Source organism: Maniola hyperantus, chromosome 2 (assembly GCF_902806685.2).
Source record: "Maniola hyperantus chromosome 2, iAphHyp1.2, whole genome shotgun sequence".
Taxonomy (NCBI): Eukaryota; Metazoa; Arthropoda; class Insecta; order Lepidoptera; family Nymphalidae; genus Maniola; species Maniola hyperantus.
In genome coordinates this window covers 601,871-627,794 of record NC_048537.1, presented here as the reverse complement: position 1 = coordinate 627,794, position 25,924 = coordinate 601,871, and the positions used below count along the sequence as shown (strand labels likewise).

General features: G+C 38.4%; 2 protein-coding genes across 8 annotated transcripts in view; both read right to left on the bottom strand.

Moving 5' to 3' along the window:
- Positions 1-475: 475 nt before the first annotated feature.
- Positions 476-20,918, bottom strand: Syn2 (Syntrophin-like 2). Of its 3 annotated transcripts, XM_034982593.2 has the most exons (14): positions 20,439-20,918; positions 16,060-16,090; positions 15,798-15,928; positions 14,398-14,557; positions 12,861-12,986; positions 12,129-12,244; positions 11,758-11,902; positions 11,337-11,407; positions 11,138-11,254; positions 10,806-10,964; positions 10,394-10,633; positions 9,755-9,870; positions 8,807-8,897; positions 476-8,468 (listed from the first exon to the last, which is right to left on the bottom strand). In XM_034982593.2, exons 1-14 carry the CDS (start codon positions 20,472-20,474, stop codon positions 8,355-8,357), a joined length of 1,653 nt encoding a protein of 550 aa, XP_034838484.1. In that variant the 5' UTR covers positions 20,475-20,918; the 3' UTR covers positions 476-8,354. The 3 variants fall into 3 exon arrangements, with proteins under 3 accessions (XP_034838484.1, XP_034838469.1, XP_034838478.1); XM_034982578.2 differs by lacking the exon at positions 15,798-15,928 and having other exon boundaries at positions 15,944-16,090; XM_034982587.2 differs by lacking the exons at positions 15,798-15,928; positions 16,060-16,090; positions 20,439-20,918 and adding an exon at positions 14,656-15,661.
- A 1,071-nt stretch (positions 20,919-21,989) lies between these two features.
- LOC117988976 (cell adhesion molecule Dscam2-like) overlaps positions 21,990-25,924 on the bottom strand; it is a 64,445-nt gene continuing 60,510 nt past the window's right edge. For 4 of the 5 annotated variants that reach the window (XM_034976275.2, XM_069505193.1, XM_069505194.1 and 1 more), the window contains exons 33-34: positions 25,335-25,412; positions 21,990-25,100 (exon numbers count right to left, since the gene is read on the bottom strand). In XM_034976275.2, coding sequence (XP_034832166.2) covers positions 25,049-25,100; positions 25,335-25,412 — 130 coding nt within the window. In that variant the 3' untranslated portion in view covers positions 21,990-25,048. The remainder of the gene's footprint in view (positions 25,101-25,334; positions 25,413-25,924) is intronic. The other variant, XR_011237897.1, reaches the window with a different exon arrangement.

Below are 25,924 nucleotides of genomic sequence, written 5' to 3'. Positions count from 1 at the left end.
CGCTAAACAGTGCGGGCAAGCTCGGGTGTGCGGGGCGTCACTCGCAGCCCGATTGCTATCTCAACCTGACGCGGACTATATATTATAATCACTAATTGGTCATTTTCATTTATCATTTATTTATTCCAATATTGGAACCCCGTTGGGACACAGCAATTTTAGCAGGGAGACGGCGCTGTATTAATCGTCCAAGTAGGTAGTCGTTTATTTTACAATAAGCTTTTTCGATTAGGAATGTTTTCAATGAACGCTATGTTCGTTACTTGACCAATTAGTGAACCCACGTCTATCCTGGTAGTGTACCTAACGTTCGTTTGTTAGAGCATTAATAAGTAAGTAGTAGATCCTGTAAAAGTAAAATAAACGGCGATTTAAGTACAGATAATAAAGTTCACACAAATTGATTGAACTTATATTATCATCTTCATCGGAGTATTATTAAGTATACTTGGGCATTTAAAAATGAAACAATATATCAGATTAAAATTTTACTAATGGATACACATCAGTTACATAATCAACAATAGTCATAAATAACTAGGTATTAACCCTTAGCTAATACAAAAGATTACAATTTTGTAATATACAATTATTTTACTTGTAATCGTAAAACGTTTTGCTGAGAAATTATCGGAAAAAATTGTAATTGCAGAGTTGAAAGAATTGGTCTAAAATGTTGATTCGTTTTTAAAAGTTTAGTGTTAAAAACAAAAAGAGGAAACTATGTCGAAGCGATCTAAAAAGAGTGAAATATTGTTTTATTACAGTTAATTAAATCAAGAAAAGATACTTTATTACACATTTACAATCTAACCTCATTCACAACACTTTCGTATTTAAGTTTATAGCAACGCAAAATATTTGTTCGATTAAGGTGAACGTCAGAATGATAAAACAGTATTATATTATGGTAATTACACAATCTATATCTTAGGAATAGATGCTTATGAATATGAAATTTGTACAAGCCAATGAGATTCTTTATAATTGACTATGAGAAACATTACAATTGTCGAGCTAGTCTTTCGTGTTCAATTTACTCATTAAACTAATTAAGTGAGGGGACAGATCTGTAAAATTCATAATTTTTTACAAAATGGTTTAATTCTATATAAAAAAATGAATTTATTAACGACTACAGATTAAGCTTCATTTGGATAAAAACAGAATAAGAATAAAAACAATTGAGTATTCACGATCTAGTTCAGTCTTGGATATTTTCTCTAAATTGACTAACACGTTGGCCGTTAATTCCGTTAAAGGCCACACACGCCGATAATATTATAATTATTACACTTTAGGGGCTTTACAGACGCGTTATTTGGCATCATTTATTTGTATTACACTTCAGTTTAAACTACCAATGTATATATGAACGAATTTTGTTTTAATTGATTTTTTTAATTGTTTTGTTCAATTCGAATTGACCGACCCGTATAACAACACACAGCGTGAGAACATAGGTATATAAGTATCTATAGTAGATTACAGCGATAGAAATTGTACTAATTTATAGGTATTACTTAGATAAAAGTATACGATCAAATATCGACCAGATGTGAAAATGTTACAATCCCGTATAAAAGATTACACTAACAAGTTACTACATATAACAGAAAGAGAGCCAGCGCGTGCCAGACCTTCGTTATCTTTTAAAAGCCGACAGTTTCTCTGCGTATTGTCCCCAACACTGGGAGGATGAAGTTTGGATTGAAGCAACTAAGTGTCTGGCAATGCATGACGTGATTTCTAATACTATTTTACATTACATTCCGAACAAAATAAAAATTTAGACCTTACTTTGACGTAAGATTTTTACACCTCTGTTACCTGTTCCGAAAACCACCATGATTCAGACCTCATAGTCGCTGATAGTTCCTCCGTGTGTTGGGGACAATACGCAGAAAAACTTTCAGCTTTTATAAAATAACGAAGGTCTGGCACGCGCTGGCTCTTAGTCCATAACACTAGTGTTGTGGTAATAACTTTACACTAACACAGTTAATACTGGATAGACACAGTTTAACACCTAGTTAGAATAGTGACAACATCGAGGGAACGCTAATATTGTCGATTCATTACATTAAGCTAAGCGTCGTTTCGTATCAGATCAAAATGGGTATTTGAACGGAATCGGGCGTTACAGTTTTTGCAATTCACGAAGGCGAATGAACTTTACTTGTGGTTACGTCGTTTACATGGACATTGCGTAAGTGTGCGTGCATATCGGACCAATCAGTCTCGAGAAAGCGCTCGCAAACGCACACATTTAATGTACCTTACTTATACCGATACGACTTAAACACAAGCATGAGCCACTCGCCCTCGTGAAATGCAAGAACAAGTTCATCTTTTTACGCAAAATGTAGTGACAGGTACATGGCCGGTCCGCGATCGGGAAATTTCCTTTTGATTTTTTCTTCCCAAGGCGGTTTTGTTAAAAAAGGACAAACATTTCCTTACCTACCGAATTGGAAAACTGCAAAATTGCTACCGAAATCGAGAAAAGAAAAGTTTCCCTTTTCTTTGGTTTTTTTAATGGATACTTCCTTTCGAAAGAAAAGAGAAAATCAGAAGAAACGTCAGATTTTCAGTTTTTTTTCATATCTGTTTGTTTACAGTGCGACAAGGCTATAAGGCGCGTGGGGATAATCAGAACTAACGTTGCCGTCAAGTGTCCCCTGTTCTTGTTTGAATCTTTTGAATAGTCTAAGCCTTTGTTCTCCAACAGCGCCAGCTCCAAGATAGCCTTGTCGCACTGTATATAATTATTTTGTAGCCCTATGACGTCACTAGGACTAAGTTCTAAGGGAACAGACATAAAATATTTTAGCGTTTAAACTACCGTGAGTGATTTCCATTATAAATAATATCTATCCCGGCTGTACTCACGTGTCTAGTCGACGTTAGCCCGACTAGTTTAGAACCCATCCGGGGTCCTTTTTCAAGGGAGTCAGTTCGCGCACGCGCCGCGGCTGACTGCCAAGACATAAAATAGTTAACAGAAACAAGGAAAATACCTTATTCCTGACATAATCTAAATATATAAAACGAAAAGGTGACTGAGTGACTGACTGACTGACTGATCGATCAACGCACAGCTCAAACTACTGGACGGATCGGGCTGAAATTTGGCATGCAGATAGCTATTATGACGTAGGCATCCGCTAAGATTTTTAAGGATTTTTGAAAATTCAACCCCTAAGGGGGTGAAATAGGGGTTTGAAATTTGTGTAGTCCACGCGTACGAAGTCGCGAGCATAAGCTAGTTCGTCTATTAAGAGACGAACCATAATAATATCATATCAGTCATTGTTGAAGGTTTCGTTTTAGGTCTATTTTAATGCCTTCAAATAATATATTACGGTATTTGAATAGCATAATTTAAAAAGTTAAAACTGAACGTATTTTTATATAATTAATGTTATTATTATTTGTGTAGAAATATAATATCAGCAACTTTCTAAAAATTATTAAATTTTATAAAAAAGTGACATATCTTTTAAATTAAACAGGTAAATATAGTACGCGACAGGTCGAGGCATGAGGTGGGGGGACGGCCCGCACTCCCGCACGTCACCGGCGCTATCCCGCACCGGGCTAGAGCGCGGGTGCTGTTTGAGTGTGCGGGGCGTCCCCACCCCGATTGCTATCTCGACCTGTCGCGTACTATATAATATATACTATACTATAGGATTAAAACAAAAATATAGCTACAATAACGCGATTTAAATTGTTAAAAAATAGTATTTTTAATCGCGGGAATTTAAGGAAATACCTGATTATTTTGTACTGACTTCATACAAGCACTTACGAGATTCGTAGAACAGTAGTGTTTTGTTATTTCTACGTAAAATACTGTTTATCTTTTTACCTAACTTGCAAATTTAAGCTATTAGATCAAAAATACCATTACGGGGGACGAATTCTATTACGATTTGAGGTACTTAACTAATGTACGATGCGAACGATACTCGTACTAGGCCCAGTTCGATCTTTGTTACTTTCAAATTGACAAGGCTTCCTACTCTAAATATAAGAGTTCTAAAAAATCGCGAAAATCCCGTGGGATTTTTAAAAACCTGGCTTTAAAGGCCAGTGGAAGAAAATTAACACAAAATTTCATTAGTCAAAATTCGAGAAGCATCGATTACAAAAACGATAAATGCATAATATAACCAATTACATGACTATGATAAAATTATTATCAGTAAACCAAAGCTATACGTTTTTAACAACTTTTTCCTTCCTAATTTCAATAAAAAAACTTTTAAAATTGATAAAAACTTACTTATTGTTACAATAAATCGTGATAAAGACGTGTGACTGCAGCGCTGCAGCGGCGCGTCAGTTCGTCGATCAAAATTATATATATTTACAAAGCAGCGCGGCTGCAGCGCTGCAGCCGCGCGGCCACTTTGAGGCAAATTTGAAGGCGCCCTAACGAGATAGCAACATAATATGACATTTTCTACAACTACAATTCTATGAACACTGACATCATATAGCCATTTTGCATCAGGCAGATTTACTCGATACATAGATATACTTTAATTTTCCTTGGTTTTCATAAAATATAAACAAATCGCGAAACATTTAAGAAAAGCGTAAGCAACGTCATTTTCTCGGCGCTTTAGACGTTCTGGTGTTAGGTTTCCACGCGTATTATGATTTCATTGTCAGTTCGTGTGGGCCGTGTATAGTGCGTCTCTTAGATCACGGCTACATTAAGCGCCAAAAACGCGTTCCCGTTAAACGTAAATGTAGCCACGATCATCGCGTTAACGGCATTCACAACGTCGTTTGGTGTTTGTCGATAACTCGTGTGGTGGTACATCAAAGAGATTTAACGGGAGAATCAACGCGTTTAAGCGGTCACATGTACGTTTGCCAGTGTGCGCCGCGAGCTCGACGGGAACGCACGTGTTGGTACGGGAGCGGAAATGGAGTGTATTCATGATGACGTCATCTTATTTCTGGATTTTCCTGTGCATTTGTATAGTCCACCATCTTCTCTTTCCTTTTATTCTTTCTCTTCGGTAATGATAAAAATAAATTATAAATTAATATATTAAATCTTCTTAAATCTATAATATAAAAATGAATCACTAAATGTGTTGGTCATCGCAAATCTCGAGAACAGCTGAACCGATTTCGCTAATTCTTTTTTTATAATATTCCTTGAAGTACGAGGATAGTTCTTACGGAGAGAACAATTTACAAAATTTTAATCGACTGTTAGGCGGAACGAAGTTCGCCAGGGCAGCTAGTTCATAATAAAAATTGACACTTATTAAATACAGTGTAGCAGCGTCAACGTCCATCTTGAAATGAAGACATTTAACGCCATTATTGGCGATAAAATGGCGTCTATCTAAGTATATAGACGGCATTGTAAATGGCATTAGACGTTAAACGTTAGTGTGGCCACTCAGTTCAAAGTGTTCTTTATCAGCGGAAGTAATTCCGTTGTTTAAGGCATTGTTGGTCATTGACGTTAACCTTAATGTAGCCGCACCATAACGCGTTTCAGCGAGAAGCTTCTTGTTTACCTTTTAAGGAAAACTAAAGTATAGATAGAATATAAAAACATGTTCAACAAATTAATTTCCCATTTCATTTCAAAAAACTTCCGATTAATAATATATATAGTACAATAATAAATATAATTTTTTAAATATACATTTTTACTTAAATTTAATGATATGACGCAAGCGCAATGATTTCTACACATAATTTACAAACAAACCTACCGATTTCGATGATGCTTTTATAATACTTATACAGTTAAAATCCATACTAATATTATAAATTCGAAAGTGTGTCTGTCTGTCTGGATGGTAAGGGATCAAAAGTCAAGACCCTCCGCAACGCAGAGATATAGTTTAAAATGTGATACATATATCAAAAAATAATCAGATGGGGAATTACAAATAGAGAAATAAAGTAAGAATTATAATAATTATACAGATTTAAATCGTTTAAAATTAGTTATAAAATCAGTCAATATGACGTAGCCTCTACTTAACATTTGTGGGAACTGTTGAACCTACCAACTCCCAAATACGGTTCATGTTAGATTGAATGCAAACCGAAGGACACTGCGGGGTGATTACGTAAAACGTTGCAGTAGCGACAGCAACGCGACAGCAGTAGCGATGCGACAGTTCATTTGCTGTCTCTCTTCTTCTTCTCCTTATTTTGCTTTGTGGCTATTGCTGTCTCTCTCTAGCCGGATGTTTGACAGCAATGATCGCGAGATTTACGCCTGTCGCAAGCCTGTCACGAGATACGCAATCACCCCGGCGGATTCTCTTTTAAAATGGTTACATTAAATTCTTTGGTTTGTGTGGTTATACAGACGGACAACTATAGGCGCTAAAGTTTTCATACATTTTTCAATATCATTAAATAATATCATTTTGATACTTAACATAATAAACCTTAAAGATCATAAATTGAACACAATATTATAGTTTTTTGTTAACATCTTAGTATATTATAATTATAACAATGGCCCCGATTCTCTAGTCTCTCTCTAAACTAAATTTAGAGTATCTGCATCCTTTTCTTTTTACTAATGCTAAAAAAGGAACGGAACATGACTTTCACATTTAAAGACTCTAAATTTTAGTGCACAATACAAATTTAAACAGTAGGTTCGCGAGTGCGTGCTAAAATCACGGGTTTTACCATCTAAAAATTAAATTTAGAAATGTCAAACTGCTTCTGTCCTTTTCATATTACAATAGTAAGAAGAGGGTGCGAATACTCTAAAATTAGGTTGTGCTTAGAATCAAAGCCATTATAAGAAATACTTACTAAAAATTATTCTAAAATAATACTGTTTATAATCTAGCTAAATAATTTAATGATAATTATATATAGCATTTTTTTAATAATAATAATTAATAATTGTTTCAAATATGATAAGTGGTTTAGAGTGATTTAGAAAAGCTAGCATTTAGAAAATACTTCATCATGATAAACCCATCGCCGGCTCACTACAGAGCACGGGTCTCCTCTTATAGTGAGAAGAGTTTGGCCATAGTCTACCACGCTGGCCATGTGCAGATTGAGAACATGGAGAACATATGGAGAACTCTCAGGCATGCAGGTTTCCTCACGATGTTTAGGGAAATACTTAATCTTTTTGAAATAATTAGTGATTACATCAGAATAGAATAATTTCTGTTACTTTACATTTCAGAAATGTATTTACTGGATTTCACGCATTATATTATATTTTCTTTTAGGATTTATATTTTTTTACTGTATATTCAGATCAATTGTTTATTAAACTAAGAATAATTGTAATCTGTAATAAAACCCGCGAATCGAGAAGTGCAATAAACTCTTGAATACCCTTAACACCTATATGATACAAGTTTGGAAGAAGAAAGTGGGAGTTTTACCCGACTGAGTTTGTTGTGGGCTCTTCTCAGACCTGGGCGCGTTTGGAACCTTCGTAGCTTTAGTTTTAAGTACGTATTAATTATCACAACTATATCATATCATCTGACAAATAAAAAAAATTGACAATCAGGAAGCGTAAAATTTTACCAATTCTGAATAAATAATTTGAGTTTGAGTTTGAGTTAAGACTCAGGATTCGCTGTAAAGCTAAGTCTTGTTACTTTCGCTGTCTAAGTTTAGAATATTAGGCCTTAATATTAAACTCAATCATTTTCAAGGTTTGCACAAACGTGGTACACAAACACCTTGTATAGACCTTATTGATTAAATTAGATTAACTAACCTAAAACAATTTAGAAATCATTGATTCCCAAATAGCTTTTAGACCTTCAGTTTTCATTCGTATCATGCTTTATCAGTTCGTGTAACAAGGTCGTATGAGTTAAATATAATAGAATGATGTACATCGACCTTTGCAAATTTGTAGAGCACTGTCTCTGTCGACAAAACGACATAAATAGGTATGAGTGAGAGAGACAACGCTCTACAAAGCCGAAATGTCATTCTAAAGGCCGATGTACATTACAATCTAACAACTGACAATCAAAAAGAGTAATTTATTAGCTATTTAAGTATTTGAATATTTACTTTCGGTCGCGTACTGTGCGTATCCTAAGCATTTCTTTTTTTTTCTTCTGGCTTTACGGCTCTGGGTTCTAGCCCTTTTGAGCATTTACATTTCAGAGCAGCTACTTGTTTACCTTTTAAGTTAGTAAGCAAAAAAAGGTCATACTTATACCAACGTTCGTGATATAAAATCTCATATCGTTTGACGGCACGTCTTTGCCGCTAGTCTGGTAACTGGTTACGTATTTCAATGAAACTGAGAGTCCACAGCATTATTGAACCTCACTAAGGGGTCGCGACTCGGGGAGGTCTCAGTTCGCCTGCTGTATGGAAGCGAGGAATGCGGGGTCGACAGATGCCACCTTGGCCGTTAGAAATGCATGCATACAGAACAGGAGGCTCTGCAGGATTTGACACTCCAATTCCTGGAACAAATAGTCATAGTCATAGTCGTAGTCATTTTTTCATAAATACACATTATACGTCAATTACAATAATTTCAATTATTTTTCTTAATATTTAATAACATATTCTTGTTTCAACATAATAACGTTGAAAAAAAGTAAAAGTTGAATAACATATTGTTGTTGTTGTTGTTCATATTATTCCAATCAGGTAGTAGAGGATGTGTGTGGGAATGAGTACCTATATGAATCAAAATAAGTTTCTCTGTCCTTATCTTATTACATTAGTAAGAAAGAGATGACAATACTCTAAAATTTATTTGCGATCAGAATCATGTACCAATGTCTTTTGATCTTACCTTTGTCTCGATAACTTTGGTCTCAGTATCTTGGAAATGTAACTTCAGTTTGGATTTCCCGTCGTCACTCGAACCTCTGAGCTGCGAAAACCTGCAAACAGTTTGTGGTTATAAGTCCCGCAAATTGCTATTGCGCTGGAACCATGTCTCATTAACATCGAAATGACGTCATTTGAATCAAAAATATACCATCAGCTCGAAACTTCTGTCTAGTGCTGACGTCACTTAAATGGCGGCCAAGCGCATTAGCAATTTGCGGGACTTCCTCTGATGAGACTTCCTGTGCTTCCTTTAGTATAATATCGTCTATAGTACCACAGGAATATAGATATGTCAGAATACTGTTTTAGGTTTACACTGATTTCGACAGATAAAAAATTAAAAACGTGTGATTCAGTTATGGTACAGTTCAAATATGAGGTATTTATTTCAAAATTATAGACAGACACTTCAATTTTATTTATCAGTTATTAGCGAATCAGCAAGCTGGTCTGAGACGAGCCCACAACCAACCAAGCTGGATATGCTTGTGGCGGTTGCCATAGATGCAACTAGATGGCGCTGTTCAATCGATAACAAATCATGACGTAGTCCTGAACAAAAATGTACCGCCGACAGTACTCGCACTAACGGAGTTTTCTACAATCTGGACTATTTCTTCTACTTCACAACCGTCGGCCCAGCTGGCGCTACCGAGCACAACCAACCGCTCGGTGGGAGATCTCCCTTTGGTACGGTCGAGCCGCTCCCGTACATGCTTTTTATCACCATTTCAGAATAGCACTTAAAACTTACTAGAACAATCGAAGCTTACGTGATCAAATCAGAAACAGTATAAAAAGACCAAATGTAACTTGTGCAAATGTGTGAGATTGGAGTCAGCCACGTTACATAAGTACGGTCGATCAGCCAGACAGATGTATGACCTATTAGTCAGTCGGAACTGACCTGTAGGACCACACGGGCGGCGCGCCCGGCGTGCCCTCGCTCAGGGAGAAGCCCGACGACCAGTCTAAAGTGAGCCCCGCCGCGCGACCCATGTGCACCACCGTGAACGTTTTCTTCTGCGAAAGAAAACAATATTTTGAGGACTCCATACTGAAACAAGGATCCTTATAGTTTGGTCCAATCTATTTGTATGTCCGTCCGTGTGTCACAGCCATATTGTTTTTATTTATTGGTAATGCGGATATCCTGTAATCAATGGTAAATTTAAATTCAAATGACGATTGGGCGCGTTTGAACCCTCGTAGCTCTACCACTATATCATCTTACAAATCCAACAACCGAAAATCAAAAAGTGTAAATATAACCCATTTTGAATAAATTATTTGACTTTTGACTTGACTTGTTTGATTCCAAAACACTTTGCAAATGTTTATTCGAATAAAGAACTTCTCTACTAATTTATTTCAAATTCTACTTTTAAACACTGAAACGGCCAAAACGACGCATCTCTCAATTCTCTAAAACGCTAAACCTCCAAAAATGACACGTGGTGTTAGAACTTAAGCGACGCAGTGCAAGTAAGATGCACCTGTGAAATGTGGCCCATTATCGAACATAAATGTATGTGGTATGCCTCACCCCGAGCCGTACTACGGAATTGACGATGTTGGCCGTCCAAGCAGCCTCCAGCCTCAACAGTTCATGTCTGGTTTCTGCGCTGAAGTATCTGGGCGCGGCAGCGGCTGTGAGACTAGTGCTGCTTTGAACGAGGAAGCAGTGCTGGCGCCAGTCGACTGTCTCGCTCTCTTTGACTGTGCGGAACATTGTCTGGTACACTTTTAGAGTTTCAGGACACTTGGTCAGCTCCGTGATGTTCGTCTGTAAAGAGTAAAAAGAAATTCTACAAATTCATGAGACGATCAACTTTTTTGTACATTTTCAATCTTACATTAATCAAGCCCTGAATCAAATGTTTGTATGTTTAATCAAAAAGGATTTGGAATGTTTTCCAAATCCTTGCGAAAAGACTTTAAAAATATAATATACACACCGGTGGAACGTCAAATAGCATGACATCAGTGCCTTTCAACACGAGGAATTTTGGTCGGTATGTCTGCCACGGCTGCGCGCCCGATACTAGGCCTTCGTGCACCCAGCCCATGTACTCTATACGTTCACCGCCAGACAGGTGCCGGTTGAACAGCTTCATCTGCAGACAAAATGTGCATATATGAACACACTTACCAAAGGTGACACTAGTGAAAACTACTATTATTTTCATCTTATAGTAACAGTCTACATTGCAATGTCAAAAATCTGTGACAAAATTGTATATATAATCTGCTAAGAATCTGCTCTAGTGTAGTTGTGAAAAAAAATTACCTGTAAATTAGTAAGTCCCATGATGTTGTCGGAAATGCTTTTGAGCCAGTGTGAGAGGGCTGCTGGTTCATCCACGTGAATGACGCCCGTCGTCACCAGCGGCCGTGCACCACGCACCTGTGTACCATAAACACGGTTCGTTGCCAATTTGATTCCGAATTAATCCTTGAATAACATGTTTAGATATTTTGTTCCTTACCTCGAAAGCTCCAGGTCTTAACTTGTCCGTTCCGAAAACGTAACGCGTGACGTAGCCCATCATGAGAGGTACTGAAACATTAATTAGCAACAGTATTATTCGAAGCGCAGGGATACCTTACAACAAAAATCTAATTGTAGTGCATTATCACTTACGAGTATTTGTGGCATACCGTTCTAGAGTTTCTCAAAACATAGTAATAAATCAAATTCTATGAGTGTAATAGAATGATGGAGATGATCATTTACTAAAGATATGAGGATTTTAAATGCATTGATCTGAGATTTCCACAACGAACTCAGCAAGTATTCTTTTTGTTAAAAGAAGATAGTGTTCTATCATCTCAGAAAAAACTTTAAAACTATTAAAACAAACTCAAGTTTATTGGATGACTGTCTTTAAGAAGTGTCGTCCAGCTCACCGGAAATGACGTCAACCCATTCCTTAGCCCCTTCGGTCGCGCGGTCATTGAGACGGTCTGACGCCACGGAGGGCGGTCGAGAACTTCTTGTGGAGCCCGCCGCACTGCCGGGTCGACTGCTCTCCTCTGCGTCACCCCACGCGCTCTGAGAAGTACTTATCTATTATTACTATTACTACTTATCTAATCTTCTTTGAATAAACGTTTTCCCACCTATAGGTGAAGTTTGTTTTCCTACAATTTGGCACCCACTGTGTAAGGTCTTGAGTATTTGATTTTGACAAGGTATCTTATGAAACTCTTGAGTGTTATTGAGAAAATTAATTTGAAAATCACTGCACATTGCATAATCGATTTATCAAACAACTGACCTGCCATCCTCCATTAGTGTCCGCCGTTCGCTCTGAGTTACAATTAGCATCTACTTTGTTGTGCAATGAGGGATGTTCATCCCCCGTACTGCTGTCGGTATCTGACGCACCGTCCGCTGCAAAACACATCTCAATTATTTTTCCAGACTAAACACTAGCTCTTATAGACAAGGTCATTCCTGTGTGATTAATTCAAAATTGTATATCAATTTTAGAATTCGAGCGTCGAAAAATTTAAGTAAAATAAACTTTTACAGTGTTAAAACTGAAGTTCGTTCGTACATCTATCGCCAGCGCTCCAAGCGGAAATCTTGTACTCCGCTTGAAGCGGACTGGAATGACTGATGACAGTCTTGGTTGACTTTTACGCTTGAAACGAGCGGTTAGGGTAAGCGTATGCTGACACGCAGGCGACGTGGTGGTTCAAAGCAGTGCAGAACAGAGCAGATTTTCTAATGCATGAATATACTTACAGCTGCGTACGCTGCGGCGCAGGCACGTACGACGCAGACCTGTGCTGCTGTGCGTCGCGCAGTAGTGCCCTCACAGATCTCTGCGCGACACGTGCAACTCAGAAACGTCTATTCTCTGTACTAACTAGAACAAGTCTATGACACACAGCTGCGTCGCAACATACGCTCGTGGCCTATGTCCGCTTCAACTGCCCTGCCCTGCAAAATCTGTACTGTGCGGTGCTACGTCGTCAGCATACGCTAAGCCTTATTATTGTACCTTGCTTCTGCAGGAAGGGCGTGGCGGCGCGGTAGTGCTTGACGGTGAGCACGACGATGTCCCCCGCGTTGCGCAGGATGTTGACCGCGTCGTCGTGCTTGCACGCCGTTATGTACTCCCCGTTCACTGGAATACAACAGCACTGTGCTCGTATGCCGCCAGGTTCGGTCGGCTGCTTGAACCCGGTGGCATATGTAGATTCACCGTTATAAGGCGTCTCTTAATTGCGTGCAATGTGCAGTCTGCTTAAATGCGTTAAGTCATAGTACCTATATTCTATGGAATGAATAAAACTGTGGCATTAACTAGGATAAGACAGATCTCCTGACACCCCGGAGTGGTCATTAGTCAGAATTTAATAAAATGGTAATTAAGGATACTTAGGCTTGAAATTAAAAAAAAAGCATTTTTTACTGTTGCATTTTCAGTTTAAATTAAATTACAAGTTGTAGCCAAGTCGGGCCAAAACAAATACTTGGGTGAAAGTTATAAGAGCACTCTTTTAAAAGGCATCGTCGAGTGCTCAGTGCAGGCAGCAAATTCAATTAAACGGGAAACGAATTAAACTGTATAAAACACTATAAACAGCGGTAAATGCGAACCGTCACGAAATGTATTTGCCTTCGCTTGCCATTTCTACGGCTTCGTGTGCCTGTGACGTTCTAGATTAAGCTATAATTAATTGAATTATACAGTAACCAAGTACCTATTTAATCACTATTTCCTAGTTTATCTTTTACTTGAAAATTTGCTAGTTTGGGCAATAAATAAAAACTAAATACACACTATACATACTATACATACATACTATATAAATGCGAAAGTGTGTTTGTTTGTTGGTTTGATGGTTTTATAGTTTGTTGGTTTGTCCTTCAATCACGTCGCAATGGTGCAACGGATTGACGTGATTTTTTTCATGGGTATACCTAGATAAAGACCTGGAGAGAGATATAGTCTACTTTTTATCCCGGAAAATCAAAGAGTCCCCACGAGATTTTTAAAAACATAATTCCACGCGGACGAAGTCACGGGCTTCAGCTAGTACATCATAAATTCACCCAATCAAATAAATTGCGACTGTAGCAATTATCAACGAAGTAGTACATAGAAATTCTTTGGTAGCAATACGGTATTTGACAACTAGGCAAATCAGTAACTTTTTATCAAACGTCAAACCGCGCGCTTAGTATGCGAGCTTCTATGAAATATGAATGTGACGTCACAATCATTTGACTTCCCGTTTAGAATTGGCAACTTGTTTTTGTGTTGTTTCGGATTGACTATGCTGCGTAGGCCCTACTGGCCGCTACAGCGTCACCGGGGAGAGTGGCGAGCTCGAAGCTCCGCCTAGGGGTGAGCCCTAGGGCTCGAAGAAATAATTAGAGAGGTCGGGCAACGTCCTCCTAAGGGCGCCTCCTGTGAGGCTCGGACCACGGCTTAGGATGACTTTGGGATGGCTGGAGTTGTTGGACTACTGGTTAGTCCGAACGCCCCCGAGGCCGTGGGTTCCGCGCTCCCCTATATACTCAAGCCTTACCTTTGATAACTGCGTCACCGACAAACAGCTGCCCCGTTTGGTCGGCCGCTTGATCCTTGTATATCTTGGAGATGAGGATGGGCAGCTTGTGTTCCGCGCCACCCTTTATACTCAAGCCTAGTCCGCCCACTTTCTGACGAGTTAGTTGGACCATTCGCTCCTGAAAATGAAGAAAGGAGCATTACTAAAGGTTAACTGGATGAGTATATCTCTAGCAATTAAGTTCGCCCATTCCTGTGCGGATCTAGTGACACTTACCCTAGCGTGGGGCACGCTCTTGTCGCGGGGAGGTTGGGGCGGTATGACCACCTCGCGCTGCACCGTCACCGCCTCCATCGTGAGCACGAGGCGCGCCGGCCGAGGCCGGGACTTGCCGTCTGATACTTGCACCATGCCTGTGCGGATCTAGTGACACTTACCCTAGCGTGGGGCACGCTCTTGTCGCGGGGAGGTTGGGGCGGTATGACCACCTCGCGCTGCACCGTCACCGCCTCCATCGTGAGCACGAGGCGCGCCGGCCGAGGCCGGGACTTGCCGTCTGATACTTGCACCATGCCTGTGCGGATCTAGTGACACTTACCCTAGCGTGGGGCACGCTCTTGTCGCGGGGAGGTTGGGGCGGTATGACCACCTCGCGCTGCACCGTCACCGCCTCCATCGTGAGCACGAGGCGCGCCGGCCGAGGCCGGGACTTGCCGTCTGATACTTGCACCATGCCTGTGCGGATCTAGTGACACTTACCCTAGCGTGGGGCACGCTCTTGTCGCGGGGAGGTTGGGGCGGTATGACCACCTCGCGCTGCACCGTCACCGCCTCCATCGTGAGCACGAGGCGCGCCGGCCGAGGCCGGGACTTGCCGTCTGATACTTGCACCATGCCTGTGCGGATCTAGTGACACTTACCCTAGCGTGGGGCACGCTCTTGTCGCGGGGAGGTTGGGGCGGTATGACCACCTCGCGCTGCACCGTCACCGCCTCCATCGTGAGCACGAGGCGCGCCGGCCGAGGCCGGGACTTGCCGTCTGATACTTGCACCATGCCTGTGCGGATCTAGTGACACTTACCCTAGCGTGGGGCACGCTCTTGTCGCGGGGAGGTTGGGGCGGTATGACCACCTCGCGCTGCACCGTCACCGCCTCCATCGTGAGCACGAGGCGCGCCGGCCGAGGCCGGGACTTGCCGTCTGATACTTGCACCATGCCTGTGCGGATCTAGTGACACTTACCCTAGCGTGGGGCACGCTCTTGTCGCGGGGAGGTTGGGGCGGTATGACCACCTCGCGCTGCACCGTCACCGCCTCCATCGTGAGCACGAGGCGCGCCGGCCGAGGCCGGGACTTGCCGTCTGATACTTGCACCATGCCTGTGCGGATCTAGTGACACTTACCCTAGCGTGGGGCACGCTCTTGTCGCGGGGAGGTTGGGGCGGTATGACCACCTCGCGCTGCACCGTCACCGCCTCCATCGTGAGCACGAGGCGCGCCGGCCGAGGCCGGGACTTGCCGTCTGATACTTGCACCATGCCTGTGCGGATCTAGTGACACTTACCCTAGCGTGGGGCACGCTCTTGTCGCGGGGAGGTTGGGGCGGTATGACCACCTCGCGCTGCACCGTCACCGCCTCCATCGTGAGCACGAGGCGCGCCGGCCGAGGCCGGGACTTGCCGTCTGATACTTGCACCATGCCTGTGCGGATCTGAAGCACAATGTACTGTGATAAGCTAGGTGGTGGATTTTCAGAGCCCGTGATGAAAACGCATAAACTGCAACCCAAACACAGTCCCACAAACAACGCAGTCTCATGGTTTTTACATCGACAAATGAAATGAAAAATATTTTGTCTAAGTAAATAAGTAATATTAGCAAATTTATGGAATCAATTCGGAATTCCGGAAAGCAGTTTCTTTCAGAATTTCAAACCGTGATTGAGGCATTTTAGCTCGCCTGAGAAGACGAAATATTTTCACCACAATGATCAACCCATCATCGGTCCACTACTGAGCACGGGTCTCCTCTCAGAATGAGACAGGTTTAAACCATAGTCCACAGTTCTCACACCTTTTATCATTAGTTCATTATGGAGAACTATCAGGCATGCGGATTTTCTCACGATTCTTTCCTTTACCGTTAAAGCGAGATATATATTCAGTTGCTTAAGTAGGTACTACTTTAGTTACCTACTTAGGTATTGTTATTTGAGGAACTTTTTCATTCAATAAATCTTCATCGCCGAGTTTATGGATCAACTAAGTAAGTAACTATTTACTTTTCGCGGCACTAAATATTAGCAAAATATCAACCATCATAAAGTGTTTTATGTAGGTCTCGTACATTAGATCCCGGGTCACCAGTCCTGCAGTTATCAGGTCAATAGCTTCCGATACCTTTTAGCGTCTCCCATCGCTCGCTGCTCGCTGTCTGCTCTTATTTCAACCTACATTGCAAACTGCGGGAGAAAGGCTTGGGCAGACACATCGCGCGGCAACAAACTATTTGCGGTCCAGTAATTTTAGTTTAATTTATATAAATGGTCTTTAATCAGTGATTAAGTCTTCTAAATATATAAAAGGAAAAGGTGACTGACTGACTGACTGACTGACTGATCTATCAACGCACAGCTCAAACTACTGGACGAATCGGGCTGAAATTTAGCATGCAGATAGCTATCATGACGTAGGCATCCGCTAAGAAAGGATTTTTCCCCTAATTCAAAAATTCAACCCCCAAGGGGGTGAAATAAGGGTTTGAAATTTGTGTAGTCCACGCGGAGGAAGTCGCGAGCATAAGCTAGTTTTAATATAAGTTGATTTGTTTTACGGGGCGACATAATCGCGAAGTTATAAAGCCCCGGCTAAAAATAAAGATTTAAAAAAAAGTGTCTACCGTACAACGTAGACTTCGCACTTGCACGTAACAACTGACGACTACGTGGGTAAGCGCGAAAAGAAACCCAGAAAGAAAGAACGAGTCTACCGCGGCTGCTAGAAGTTGCAATATATGTATGCAATAAGTGAATAGACGTTATATATTTGAAGTGCAATATTATAAGTACTTGTAGTAAGTAAGCTGTTCTTCGCTGTCGCGCTTCACTTCGTACCACCACGTTCACGACATTTAGGGAACTGCTAACAAAATGTCGAAGCTTCAACGTCACTGGCAAGCGTCAAAGCGTAGAAGTGCTATCAAAGTCGCGTTTCGCCGCCTTCGCGCTTTGTTTGTCCAGACCCTAAGTGCTACAGGCTTTCACTGTGATACAGATTTCCACTTTGTATAACTACCGTATTGTACGTGTCACAACCATTTCCATTCAAAGTCTTTGCTACTGTTCTTTTTAACCGACCTCAAAAAAGGTTGAGGTTCTCAATTCCGTTTTTTTGTGTGTATGTTACGCGATTACTACGCCAATTATGAACCTCCTCCTTTTTGTTAAGTCGGTTAAAAATTACTTGATCATGCTACTCAACTAAGTACCTAAGTTACTAAGTAAGTAGTAAGTAGTAATAGTGGTTCATCATCATGATCGACGGCCATCGCCGGCTCACTACAGAGCACGGGTCTCCTCTCAAAGTGAGAAGGGGTTTGGACATAGTCTACCACGCTGGCCATGTGCGGATTGGTAGACTTCACACACCTTAGAGAACATTATGGAGAACCTAACCTAACCTAACATCAGGCATGCAGGTTTCCTCACGATGTTTTCCTTCACCGGTAAAGCAAGTGATATTTTATTAATTAAAACGCAAATAACTCCGAAAAGTTAGAGGTGCGTGCCCGGGATCGAACCCCCGACCTCCGATTAGAAGGCGGACGTCCTAACCACTAGGCTATCACAGCTTAGTGGTTAGGGTAATTTTATTAAATCTTGTTTTAGCAAAACTCTAAAATATTTGAGTTGTGCTAAAACAAGATTTAATATAAATCCCTTCCCTCCCTCCCTCCCTCCCTCCCTCGAAATCCTCCCTCGTTTCCCTTGAAATCCTACAGAAATGAAACTAGTCAACAGGTGTCAAAGTAATGAAGGCTTTGTAATGAGAGCTGTTGTGATGAAGCACTCCATAGGGCCTCCGTTAAATTGTAATTAGATGTATGTAGTAGCCAAATAAAGGACCCGCTGAAATAGTGACTGTATTGTTTTAAGAATTTATGCTTTCACTGTAAAAATAACCAAGTAGGTTTTCAAAGTGAAAATTTCTTTAATACCATTTGAAACATGATTAAACAACACTGACGACTGATGACGACCTCCCTGGTGCAGTGGTGAGCGCTGTGGTCTTTATTAGTGGGAGGTCCCGGGTTCGATTCCTGGCAGGGGTTTGGAATTTTATAATTTCTAAATTTCTGGTCTGGTCTGGTGGGAGGCTTCGGCCGTGGCTAGTTACCACCCTACCGGCAAAGCCGTGCCGCCAAGCGATTTAGCGTTCCGGTACGATGCCGTGTAGAAACCAAAGGGGTATGGGTTTAATAAAAACTGCCATACGCCTTCCAGGTTAGCCCGCTATCATCTTAGACTGCATCATCACTTACCATCAGGTGAGATTGCAGTCAAGGGCTAACTTGTATCTGAATTTAAAAAATTAAACTAAAAAATATTGCGAGTCAGGCTCGCGCACCGAGGGTTACAGCACCGTACTACAGTCGTATTATTTCGACATTTTGCATGATAAGTCAAAAACTATTATGCATAAAAATATATAAAAATCTGTTTTAGAATTCACTGGTAGAGCCCTTTCATATGATACCCCACTTGATATAGTTAGTTATCTTACTTAGAAAATTGAAAAAAGTAATTATTTGTTCATGAACACATTTTGATTGTTTTTGTGATGTAACCACAAATTTCGTATTTTGGATTTAGGTTTTCGGATTTTTCCCTTAATGTCTGCTATGAGACCTACCTACCTGCCAAATTTCATGATTCTAGGTCAACGGGAATTACCCTATAGGTTTCTTGACAGATCTTATAAGGGTTCCTTTTTCTTTTTGAGGTACAGAACCCTAAATTTCTTTCGAAACGTTGATGTTCAATATTTTTTGTCGCATACTATAAGTAGGTACATAGAGTACTTTACTTTAAGAAAAGTAAAAGGATGACATAATATGTAAATGTAATCAGTGTTATAATAAGCGGTTGCTTAAAGTCAGTGATAAGATAACTAATGACATAACATTAGATAACAAATTGCCTAACTTGTATCAGGATACTTCCAAGTGAACAAGAACAAAAAATCCTTGTAGACAGGAACCGTCCCCCTCTCACTTTAAGTTTAAAAAAATGGAAACTTATTCCAGGATAAAAAGTACTAGTGCCTATAAACAAAAAAATACAATCTATCGCAGCATGATTGAAGGATAAACCAACATACACAATTTTGCATTTAAAATATTAAGTACACAATACAATACAATACAATACAGCTGTCATAGCCTAGTAGATAAAACGTCTACCTTTTATTTGGGAGATCAGCGGTTCGATCCTGAGCATGCATCTCTAACTTTTCGGAGTTATGTGGGTTTTAAGCAATTAACTTAACTAACTAATCAATTGCTTTAACAGTGTAGGAAAACATTATAAGGAAACCTGCTTGCCTGAGAGTTCTCCATAATGTTCTCGAAGGTTAGTAAAGTCTGCCACTTCACACTTGGCCAGTTTGGTAGACTATGGCCAAACTCTTCTCATTCCGAGAGAAGACCCTTGCTCAGTAGTGAGCCGGCGATGGGTTGGTCATGATGATGAATATGCTGATTTCCAAGTAAGTTACATATTTAACTAAGTTGTTAACACACACTTCTTTCTTTCTAAACTTGGTAGGTACACTAGGCAAAATTCTTAGCATGGGGTAGTGTCTATATTACATTCACTTAAATCCCATAAAGATTTCATACTCTACGACATGTAATTATATACAAAATTTACTTCAATTTTTGGTTTAAAAATCTGATAGAGTTAATTTATGTGGTATTTACTTAACTATCCATGACAGAAACAAATGAAGATTTGCAAAAGACTTGATTAATAATTAAGTACCTAGTAAGTGATTAAATACCTTTTCATCTTTCTTTTCTTCGATGGGAGTCATCATTGTGGATAGCACACCATAACGAATAAGAATTTAACTATTTTTAATTATCTAAACTGCAGACTGAACATTAATGTTAATCATAACTGATATTTCGTTGCAGTCATGTTTTCGTTAATTTTTTTTGAAGAACAACTTTTAATTATCTTCTGTTGCGGACACTGCTCTCAACGTATACGATTAATTATTTACGAGTCTCACATAACAAATACGAAAAACAGGTCACTGGCTTACTAGTTACGATAAATCAATAGACTTCAATGAGATCAAAACAATACGCCGAATTTTATTCCTTAAATATCTCACAAAACAATTTTCACTGTATATTTACGCACACCATGGCTCAATCTTTTGTAATTCATTGTTCATTTAAAATAGTTAATGTTTAGGCGAATAATTAATTTTCAAAATTACGCATGAATTAACCACACACAATCTTTTACGACAGCTCGGTGAATACGAGTGAATTCTATATACACTGTAGTCTGTGGAGTGAATACTAGGCCAGTGTTGCTAGCAAAAAAATCCAGACAACGAGACCGGTTGCAATCCGGACCGTCTAGGCTGACGGAATACTTAAGCCGCGCCCTCTTTTTAACAAATCGTTTTTTAGCGTACCTATGCTTGTGAGCCACTCAAGCATAGATTAATATGTATACCTGAACTCAAGCTTAAGTATCATCAAAGAGTATCTTTAACAATATTACACAGACGACTGCATTTTTCAAACGCGATTAAAATAATAAGACTCTTCAGTGCACTTTTTTTAATGAAGCCTTCATTTTACGATCTCGGAAACGGTACTACCTATGATTATAATATTTTACTAAATGAAGCCCGCGACTTCGTCCAAGTGGATTGAGGCTTTAAAAACCCCATGGGAACTCTTTGATTTTCCAAGATAAAACTAGCCTAGTTATGCCCTCAGTCCTTCCCCAGGATGTAAGCTATCTCTGTACCAAATTTCGACAAAATCAGTTGAATGGATGGGCCGTGAAAGGCTAGCAGACAGACATATAGACGGATAGAGAGACAGACGGACAGACGGCCACACTTTCGCATTTATAATATTAGTATGGAAGTATGGATATGGATTTCTTAATTTTTATAAGTCTAGCAAGCTACCTAGGTACTGTAAAACTTGTGCAGTGGTTCAGTGGTTTTTGCACAAAAATAAACTGACAACTTACGACAACCTACGACATTATTGAAAATTATATGATTTTTTAATCAACACAATATTATAAAAGGAAAAGCTGGCTGACTGACTGACTCGTCTATCAATGCACTGCTAAGACTAGGTACTTGACGAATCAGGCTGAAATTTGGCATGCAGATATCTTTTATAACGCAGACATCTAATATAAAAGGATTTTTGTGAATTCAACCCCTAAAGGGGTAAAACAGGCGTTTAAAATTTGTGTATTCCACTGACGAAGTCGCGGGAATAAGCTAGAATAATGTCACCTTTTCATAGCTGAACCAATTAAGAGGGTTTATACCCCCTGAACCATTTCAGCTCATTTTAGAGCAATTTTGACCCCTTATATTTTGTTAATCCCTACATTTACTTAAAAACTTATTTATACTACATTGTAGAAAATTTTGTGTTTTATTAAATTCGAAGACAATATTTTGCAATTTATTGATAGTTTGTTTTTTATTGCTTAAATACCTAAAAGACTATTATTGAATTTTGGGTTTCTTGTGATCTTTAACGTTCACTACGTCAATAATTTAACGTTCAATTTACACAAAGAGATATAATTACTAAAGGAGAGGTCCTGAACTAATAAAATGGAAGACAAATTTAGTATTTTTTACTTTATAAAAATTCAAACAAAAAAGTTATAATTTCACAAAATTACTGACTCGCTCTTGGCCGATTTTTTAATATTTTTTTTTGTTTTAATGATCTTACACGTCATGTTCATAGGTAGGAGTTATGAAGAAAGGGTAGTTTTTTGTGTATCTGATTGAAAATGTAATAGGTAAGTTGGTAGGTATAAGAACAAAAATAACAAGTACGACACACACTTTTTATTTCCATCATTTCTTCCTATTATTAAATTAATATTTTTATTATTACACAACATGTATATAGAAAGATTTTTATACAATAGTGTATAATTAAAGGCTAATCAACTATTATAACCAACAATACAGTAAAAGAATTACGAATCGCTTATTATTAGCAGTCTATTATAATGATATGTATCTTTTGCAGTTTGGAACAGCCGTTTTAAATTTAACTTACGATAAACATACACTATTAATGTCACTCTGCTTTTGTTTACAAATAATATACTCAATAAAATGGTCCTTTCCCAGTTTGAATTGACTACATTAATATTTACACGCATGGGAAGAATAATATTTTTTTTTTCTAAAAACGAACCATTGAAACTTGCGTGGTGATGGCAAGTTGAATTATTGTAATATTGTATTTATCAAGTTGAGTCTTTAACTCTACCTGATAAATAACATATCATTATTATGCAGATAAAGATTAAAGAGCCGGCATAAATTTTATCACATTAATATCTACACCAAATGCCTCCAAATGATTATTCATAAATATTATTACATTATTAGGCTTCTTTTATTTTACTAATGAACAAAGTTTATTTTATAATGAATAAATCTGCCGAGTGACATTCTATTTAATATGCCAATAAATTGCGCACATAACTAACTAAATGTTTCCAGGCAGTAATAGAGAGTTTAAAGTAGAGATACCATAGACGCACAACGCCATAAACGATAAATATGCCACAATTGTGATATTTCGCATACCAAACAAGTAGGTATAACTCAAAAACACAAAATGCAAAAATTGAATTGCCTTCTTGTCTTCTTGTTTTCTTAGGGTCTGTACCTACCCTTAAAATTAAAGGGAGCCTTATTATATTTTTTTGTTTAATTTAGTTTATAATAAGTAGGTATTAATTTTTGTTTTTTATTAATTTTTTACTATCACTGTGATTTAACATTTCGTGTGATTGTATATTAGGTAGGTACCTACATAGAAATTCAATATGGCACTATGCAAATTTGTCATTTAGCGTTTTTAGTGTTGTGCGTTATAGACGTTCTATGCACGAGTAGGCACCTATGCCAATCAAAAATTGAGTAATTTATTTACATAAAATTTATGCGCACAAAATATCCAGTTTTAATTAATAATGTCTGCTGTGTTTAATAAGTTATATAAAATATTGTAAAAATGTTGTCCAAAAGTAATATTACATAGGTAGGTATATTTAGTAGTTTCTATATTAATTATGAACACTTAATCGAGCTAGAAGTAAAAATCGCATAAACAATAAATAGTTTGTTTCATCATAACATTAGAAAAAGCTTGGCTTGGCCCAAAGATGTTTAATTATATAAATACTCGTTCCCCAGAACTAAATAACTCACCTGCTTAAGAATGATTCACATAATTCATCGAGTACGTTATTATCTGAAAGTTCATTTTAAAACAAGATAATATTATGTTAATAGGTAAATGTGTTAGCTCTCTCACACAATATTATCATTACATGCACCAAGTAGGTAGGTACATACCCGTTATTAGCAGTTTTGGTGTTCAGAGTACCCAAAAACGTGGAATAGGCATTGCAATAGTATTCTTAGATTTGAGTATTGAGTCGAAAATTAATAAAAAAAGTCATTGACGTTTAGATCATAGTACCTAGCAAACGTGTCTTAAGCCAAATTCTCTTTCTATTGCACGTTTACTTAACACTTATAAGCAATAATTTAGTGCCATTTCATGACATTCACGTTTCTCTCAAAAATCTATGGATATATTGTATAATATACCCACCCCTCAAATTTGTTATTGTACCCCCTAACATAATATTTTGTGAGGGTACAATATAGGTAAACGTATATTTTTGTCTTAACAATTTAATTCCCTTTCCCTCACTTACGCACACAAATTATAGCAAAAAAATAATTATCTACTTACAGTTCTAGTATTTACAGATCCATTCATAACTAAGTATACTATAATTTAAAAACCTGTCAGCAACAGCGTTTAAACAAATCACATTATATAGTTAAATATTCTCTATGTAACAAATATTTCTTAACACTATTGGGTATCGTATGAACGACAAAATCACAAAGTTGTACCTAAGCCTGAGTTGTAAGTCCTTTTTTAGTAGTTGTTGCCTGATGGTCTTCATTATGATTACCTACGTCTAATCACATTATACAAACAATAATTATAATTCTTGAAAACATATTTATAAAAAAGCTTGTTCTCGTGTAAGCTGGTTATTTTTTCATGTGAAGCATACCTAGTAAATAATAGCAGTTTTGTTAATATTCTTTCATTTCTTATCTTATTTCATTTACTATTACATAAATAAAAAAATGCCTTGAAATGTAATAAGTTTGATAAAATAGAAAACGTTTTTTAATAGCAATTGACGAAATAGATTTTATTTATACCAAATAGCGTATTTGTAACATTTTTGTAAAATAGCTGAAACATTTGAACGGTTTTGTTAAATTAATTATTTTTAGACACTAAATATATAAAATCTACAATGGACCATGGAATGTTAGACGTGGATTGTGCATTCCCGACGTTCTTGTTCTTTTCTTTGTTGATACCTGAAATTTTTTTTAAATGACATTTCCAATAAAAATTGCCTAAAATAGACAAAAATCACCACTAATCTTAAATTCTATTTAAAATAAAATATGAAAAATTATACTATTACGCCCAATTCTTTTGTTATCATAGGCTTAGAACTACCAATCAGTCCTGATTTGTTGGCTCACAGATATGTCCTACAATTTTCTCTCAAGACGTTGGTCGTAGATAACTCTTAAATACCTACTTACTTATCTATTAGTGAAGATATATCAGGAGGCACCGGCGCAAATACCCCCGAGAGGCCGTCGCTCCCGTTTTGACCTCCACTGTGAAAAAAGTGTCAAAAAAATTAAATGGCTACTCATTAGGTCATGATGACATCAGACGATATTATTGTTCTGTGGTTACTGTTTATCAAACTGCTATCTACAGTAGAAATAAGAAAATGCAAATCGTGGCTGGAGTACATACGAATAATTTATTAATTGTCAAAAATGGTTTGTAATGCAATTGAATATAAGCCTTGTGGACTTGGAGAAACATCCAGTTACAATCAAGCAAAGGGATCATGATGGTGTAATTATTCAAATAAGTACCTAATTAATAGATGTTGCCCACGACTTCATCCGCGTGAATTTATAGTTTATCAAAATCTTTTACTTTCTGGAACAAAAAGTAGCCTATACCTCGCCTTTGAAATGCTAGTTACTATCTCACTGTGTACCTTGCTACTACTACTTTATGAACTATTCAAAAATTCAGTTAAAACGGACACTACATGTTATAGTTGAGCCATTACGAACGTGCGAACTGGGTCATAAATCATTACGATAATAGG

What these genes read in the sequence shown, in the direction of transcription:
- Syn2 (XM_034982593.2), bottom strand. Translation starts at nt 20,474, where the DNA reads ATGATGACTCCCATCGAAGAAAAGAAAGATGAAAAG. An exon ending in ACACTAATGGAGGATGGCAG is followed by an intron (nt 11,903 to 12,128) that starts GTCAGTTGTTTG and finishes AGTACTTCTCAG; the next exon opens with AGCGCGTGGGGTGACGCAGA. An exon ending in ATGGGTTGACGTCATTTCCG is followed by an intron (nt 11,408 to 11,757) that starts GTGAGCTGGACG and finishes TTAATGTTTCAG; the next exon opens with TACCTCTCATGATGGGCTAC.